At 31.6% G+C, this 7,336-nt stretch overlaps 1 protein-coding gene across 1 annotated transcript; it reads right to left on the bottom strand.

Annotated features, from left to right (window-relative positions):
- Nucleotides 128-6,683, bottom strand: LOC107622678 (serine carboxypeptidase-like 2). Its single transcript, XM_021112880.1, has 14 exons — nucleotides 6,508-6,683; nucleotides 4,655-4,800; nucleotides 3,736-3,812; nucleotides 3,508-3,630; nucleotides 3,315-3,417; nucleotides 2,979-3,016; nucleotides 2,115-2,213; nucleotides 1,940-2,026; nucleotides 1,683-1,838; nucleotides 993-1,064; nucleotides 802-920; nucleotides 596-709; nucleotides 465-510; nucleotides 128-383 (listed from the first exon to the last, which is right to left on the bottom strand). Exons 1-14 carry the CDS (start codon nucleotides 6,666-6,668, stop codon nucleotides 300-302), a joined length of 1,425 nt encoding a protein of 474 aa, XP_020968539.1. The 5' UTR covers nucleotides 6,669-6,683; the 3' UTR covers nucleotides 128-299.

Consider the following 7,336-nt stretch of genomic DNA (forward strand, 5'->3'; position numbering starts at 1 on the left):
CATGCTATAATATTATATTACATAATATTCAAATGAAATATAAATTGAATTGTTATCTTGAGAAAAATACACTTAATTGACAGATTTTTTTAAGATGCAAAAGTTCAGTCTAAAAAGAGAATGATCATAGAGTGAATGAAAACTGCTCCTTGATATATAACTTTTTATTCCAAGCCACCTTTGCAGTTTCATATTCTTAATATTAAAATAACCATCCGTACACCTAATGAAATGAACATCCGATATATCTATTATTCACATTATTTATTATTTTCATTGTCTACCTATACTTTTCTTTCTTAAAAAGGCCTCCCTGAGATCCACCTGCTATACATGTGGAAGCATTCTGGAGGCTTGTACTCTGGTGCTGTGTGCCCTCCACCCTGCAACCATATCCATCATTATAAAACAAATAACTCATCTTATCACCATTTGTGTCCGAAAAAGAGAGATCTAGGTCTTGCCTTGACAGTTGCAAATGTCATTGCATTGGAGTAGGTCCTTGTGTATCTGCTTAAGTGGGAAAAAAATGTAAAAGATAAAAGAAAAGCATCAACTGCATAATACAGCTTTCTGCAGTTAAAGGAATGAATACCCTGCAACTTGTCCATTAGTGTACCATGGCCTCCAATCGTCTACAATGGAGTAGTTTAACGATCTTATCCACGCTTGAGTCGCCAAGAAAGGAACAATCATATCATGATCCCCACTGTTATCAATACATCAAATTTATTTTCCATTGAAATCATAATAAAAGTTAATGATCAAGTCTCAAGTATGAAGCAAAGAGAGAAAACTGACCTGTAAATCAAGGAACGATAGCCTTTTCTGCTGAGATTTACTTGATATGGAAAGTTGCTAGAGATATCATACTTGTAAGGCATATTTTTGGTGCAGCGTTTCCATTTCTTTTTAGTTCCCTGCAAGCTTTACTCTTAATAACCATGCAAATGGTTATTGGGAAATCAACTTCACATGAGTCACTGCTATACCTTCCGCACGTTAAGGGCATTTCGGACTTTGTTATCATTGGCCCAATAGGCACTAAGGAGATATCCATAGGTCTGGTGATAGAAACAGTACTCAAATTAAAACAAAAAAGCATTGGAGATACGGGTGTTCATGCGTATCTGCAGAATCCGCCGTAAATATCCGCATCCAATCCAAAAATTGTAGATCCGATCCGATCCGCAAATTGATCGGATCGGATCGCGGATATTTGCTCTACATTCACGTATCCGATCCGCAAATTCGCACAATAATAATTTAAAAATAAATAAATATATATATGTTTGGTATTATATTTACTTGTTTGTATGTTATAGTTAGTAATTATTATTCATATATTGTATTATTTTATTTTTGTTATTTAGAAAGAGTTTGATTAAAAATATTTTAGGAATAAATAAGTTTAAAAGTATTAAAGAAATATTTTTATTGAATTTTTTACATAGAAATATGATTAAAAAGAGAAGATTCAATTATGCAGATATATCCGATTGCGGATCGGATTGGATCGAATCTGACAATAAAAAGCGCGAATATCATATCCGATCCGATGGAAATTGTGCGGATCGGATCGAATTTTCGGCCATATCCAATCCAATCCGATCTGCGTACACCCCTAATTGGAGAGATTTTAACGAAGTACACAATATTCAAAAACAGGATAGGAAGGTTACCCGGCAATTCCTGGATGGTAACCTGAGATGAGTATCTTTGAACTTCGCAGGATAGTTATCTGTTAGTGATCTCCTCCAAGAAGATTCCAATGGCTTCTGTGTGGCGAACTCACAGTTGGGCTCCAAAATGTTGGCTGAATCAATACCTGATGTGATCTGCAGAATTGCTCTTCACTTTTCAGGCTATAAATCAAGCTAATGAACTTTTGATAACAAAGATTATGGGGGCAATAAAATGAAAATTGATGGTTTCATACCTCGTCAAAGGAGTTGACATCTCTTGAACACAAAACATTTCTCATGTCTACATTTACATATTCTCCTTTACAATGTTTTTGCAGTGACTGTTTCATTGAGTGAATTATAGAATCAGTTAGCCTTTTTGAAATTAATTTTCAATGCCATTTTAAAAATAAAAGTATTAAGAACTACCTTGTATAGTTCATCAGAAATGAGTCCCATCCCATGAGCAAATGGGATTGCATAATTTTTTTCATTTCGATTTATTACAGGATTCCCCATCAGGTATCCCTAAAGAAAAGAACATTCATTACTTCTTGTTTGCATTAATCTTCTGTTCAAATTCTTTTCATGAATTTCTACTTTACCTGTTTGATCATCAAAGCAAAAAAGTTGAAGATAATACATTTTAAATGGAGTTACTTGTTCATTTATATATCTTCTAATTGACATCTAGGGCTGGAAGTGAGCCGAGCTGAGTCGAGCTAGACCAAACTCAAGCTCGGTTCACGAAAATTGAGCTTAGCTCACGGCTCGACTCATTAACAATCGAGCTTATTTCTTAAGCTCAAACTCGGCTCATCAAAAACTTACGAGCTGGCTCAAATAAGAGAAACATAAATACATAATCTATAATTCTATATCAATAAATTATAACTTATATATTTTAAAAAATATTTGAAAAGATCAATTTTATATATTGTTTATCTATCAATAAATTATAAATTTTTTATTTATGTCCTATATTAAAATTATATATAAAAAATAAATATAAATATTAAATAATTAAAATTGTTATAATATATATATATATATATATATATATATATATATATAATCGAGTCAGCTCACGAGTTAATGAGCTGGGCTTATCCAAATTCAAGCTCGGCTCATTTAATTTATGAACTCAATTCCAGGTTTAAACTTGGCTCACCAGCTCACGAGCTTAGCTTATCGAGCTCGAGCTGGCTCATGAGCTGGCTTAATTCACCTCCAGCCCTAGTGACATCTTAGGCTGTTTATTTCTAGAGACATAAGGGAATATGAAAATCAAACCTGGAGATTTATCCATGGTTGGAGGCCTCGTTCATTTGCTGCAAACAAGAAAATAGGAAATTTGTGGGATAGTTAAGCTGTCAACAACACATTGTATTGTATGTGAATTGGTGGAAACTCAGGTGCACTCGACTTCACGTGAAGTTAATATCTGAGAGCCATTAGAAATCAACTTCATGTGAAGTCGACTTTACCTGATTTTCACCATGTGAATTTTATCAAATCGATCCAAGTTCCAAGGTAATTACTCCATCACTTTACACATGTCCTCAGTCTAGAAGATCAGAACTCTTTAAAGTGAAACAACATTACCATACAATCTTTGTGATCCGATACCTTTTGAAATTTCGTCAGCAATTATAGGAACATGCATACCAGAATATGAATCACCAGCAATGTAAACTTTGTTTTTGAGAAATTCTGGATGATCCATTATCCACTACAAAGATTTATACATGACATTATACTCATTAATATAACTGCAAACAAAGGAACCAATTCATGAAGCAATATAAAGTTGTGAGCATACCTTCCTCAAAAATTGATGGGCTTGACTGACTGACAGTGAGTCGCTCCGTTGAGAAGCGAATTCCGTTCTAGCATATGAAAAGCCAGTATTAACAGGCACATCTACAAATACAATGCTACTTACCTGCCACAAAAATTGCAATAAATAACCATAAAACTACTAACTGTAAAACAAACCAATGCCAAAATTATATATTTCAGCCAATAGAATGTAGATAATTGTCTCTACCTTAGTCCATGAGTTTGGCTTATACACCAAACTAGGGAGGCCGCCATCATATTCATCAACTTGAAATGCAAGTGGTCCTGCAAGAGAGACTATCTTAAGGACTAAAAGAATGAAAGATTAAGGTAGCAATAATTCTTAATTATTTGAGAAAATTTCACTCTCCTCTCGTACATACGTTAAAATGACACTTTCATCCCTTCTATTTTATAAATGTACATTCTTTTTCTTTCTAACTTTTAAAAAACCTCCTCTTTAATTCATTTTAAATTTTTTGTGTTAACTAATATTAACTTTATCCATTTTTTAAGAAAAATAATTTTTTTTGAAAAAATACCCATTACAAAAATTTTATTTTTTATCATTAAATTTTACTTATCAAAATAGCTTTTAATAAATTATTTTTTATTGATTAAATTGTATTTTTACCAAAATACTTTTTAAAAAATTAATAATTAAATTATTTTTTTTAAGATACCTACCCTTCAATAATTTTTTAATTATTAAATTGTGATTTTATCAAAATTTTTGTTAACAATTATTTTTATATTTTACTATTAATTTTCTGATATCAATATATATTATTTTAACATTAAATAAAAAAAATCTTACCACTATTAATATGTATAACAATTAATATATATTGATATCTGAAAATAATCTTACTAAAAACTAAAATTTTTGTTAATGAGTATTTTTTAAAAATAATTTATTTTTTCTTAAAAAATGGATAAAGTTAACATTAGTTAATATAAAAAGTTTAAAATAGACTAAAGAAGAGGTTTTTTAAAAGTTAGAAGGGAGAAAAATGTACATTTATAAAATAGAGAGGAGTGGAGTGTCATTTTAGCATCTCACAGGGGAGGGGAGTGAAATTTTCTCTAATTATTTATATTTTTCAGTGTCAAATGATGCTTTTAACCTATTTCATAGACAAGGCCAGAAAAAGCAGAGCAGCCAGGACCACCAGTGAGCCAGAGCATGAGAGGATCTTCTCTTGGATTGTTCTCTGACTCAATGAAATAGTAGAAACTCTGCACATCATCATTTTCTCCTACTCCTATATACCTGATCAACACATATATATATATTATTTATATTATTCTCTATTCTCTTAACTTGATTTGCTCCCAATATTATGCATGCAAAGTTTTAGCACATGAGTGTAACTGACCCAGTTTCAAGCAGAAAAGGAAGTGGTCCCTGGAATCCTGGAAGGTACTTAACAATGGTACCACAATCTCCAAGTTGAGATGAAATCTGCAGTAGCAATAGAAGAATGGGAAGTAGGAATCCATGGCAAATGAAACGTGGATCAGTTAAACAAGTTGAGGAAAATATTGACATGTTTAGTTGGCTCTCTTTTTTCTTTGAGGATGTGCATAATGTTACGTGCTCCCTATAAATAATAATGAAGTTGTGATACTCAGAACTCAGAAGGGGTATCAAAGTAAATGCAACTTGAGCTTTCAAGGAGAAAAGAGTTATGTTATCCGTACTTTGATTGGCGTAATGGAACTAAATTTGAAATTAGTGGTAGTTGGATTTTGTGGTATGACTCTATGACACGCACCATTAAAAATATGAGTTTAAATTTAATGCTTATATAGTTAAACAGACACTTCGCTGAGTTGCTGTGTCCATGTGTCGGACACATTGTCATGAAACTACTCATGTCAAAAGTTTAAGCTCATAGGAGAAGGTAACATTAATGGTTATATCTCTAACGCTCCCCCTCAAATAAGAGACTTTTTGGGTTTGTTTAATTTTTTTTGCATAGGCTTTCTTTTTCTTTTATTTGCCTTATGCTATTTTTCACTTTTGGGGTTCACCAAGGATCGAACTCTTGATTTTTCGGACATATAACTCTGATACCATGTCATGAAACCATTAACCACTCATCCCAAAAGTTTAAACTCATAGGAGAAGGTAACACACATTTCAGACACGACACTCACTGATACTCATCCGACACGCGTGTCTGCTGTGTCCAACCCTATCTTAATAAAAAATAAAAAATTCTTCTCTGGACATGTTTGGACACACCTAAATATTCTCATGTGTCAGCGTATCTAATCTTATTCTTAACATATATTCTTGAAATAAATTTAGATATAGTATATATTATTATTATTTATTAAAAATAAAAAATATTTTAAATACTTGATATAATTAAATAAGACATTAAAAATAATTAAAAAAATAATTTATATTTTAATATCAATAAAATATCAAAATATCATTATAATTTATCTAAAAAATACCTTATATTTTATATGTATGCGTGTCCCGTGTCTTATCAGATTTTAAAATTTGCGTGTCGCTGTGTCCAGTGTCGTGTCCATGCATTATAGCTAAGTATTAAAAATGTTATGTTTGATTGCAAAGGAATTCTTTACGTAGTTGTACAAGAAAAAAACTAGCATACTAGTTCAAAGACATGGCAATATGCCAATATGTTATATAGATGAATGTAGCATTCAATGAGATATCAAGTCTCTTTTATTTACTCTTTTAATCCACGCCAAATCTTAAGATCAGATGTGCATCTACAATACATATATTGAGAATACAGAGATGATTCAACTGTTTTATGGTGAAGGAAATCTACTTCGTGGTATAGCTATGGAAAATGGATATACTATTTATTCCTATGCATGTGTTGTCAATTATTCTTTCTTCCTTTCTGCTGAGCTTTACATGATATGGAAAGCTGCTAGAGATATCCTCCTTGTCAATTATAGGCATATGTATACAGCATAAAGTGTAACAGACCCAGTTTTAAGAACAAAAGGAAGGGGTCCCTGGAACCCAGGAAGGTACTTCACTATGCTGCCACAGTTTACAAGTTGAGATGAAATCTGTAGTAGTAACAAAAGAAGGAGAAGTAGGACCCCATGATTGTCACTATAGCAATTTGACCTTAGTCTAACCATTTTCACTGAACTGTCTACTTTCTCTGAGCATATTCATGCTGTTTTTAATTTAAGCCTCTTAGTGCTGACATTTCGTTTTCATCGTTTTTCATTGGTGATTATTAGAGTATCGATATATATCAAGGAGAAGAATTTTGTTTTGCCTTGTATTCTTTTGTTAACAGTTATTCTGACTTTCTATACCACTTATGCTTAGTTGGGTAAAGTTTTTACTTTTTAAAAGTAGCTTATAAAAGCTAACTTTTAAAAGATGGCTTTTTAAAAGGGCGGCCACTCACATACCCACGCTATAAACGTCTTTTTTTACGGACGATGAGGTGAATAAACTAGTTGACCGACATGTGTCCATTGTTCATTAATTAATTAATACAGCAGCTAAGTTATTTTTAGAAAATCGGTTAATAAAAAATATACGATTTTAAATGAACCAAAGATTTTTTTCTGTTTAACCAAAAAATGAACAGCAATTTAGTAAACCGGTTAATTTTTGTGGGCTTCTTTGTTTTTTTATTTACTTTTGAATTTTGGACTTTATAATATCCAAACAATAAATTTAAATTGAAAATGGACTGGACCAATATGTTAGAGTTAGACTCTTATAATTTGAGTTCTTCTATTGCTTTAGTATTTTTAATTTATTTTTAAATGTAATTAAAAGTTTTAAAATA

The sequence above is a fragment of the Arachis ipaensis genome, chromosome B10 (genome assembly GCF_000816755.2).
Source record: "Arachis ipaensis cultivar K30076 chromosome B10, Araip1.1, whole genome shotgun sequence".
NCBI lineage: Eukaryota > Viridiplantae > Streptophyta > Magnoliopsida > Fabales > Fabaceae > Arachis > Arachis ipaensis.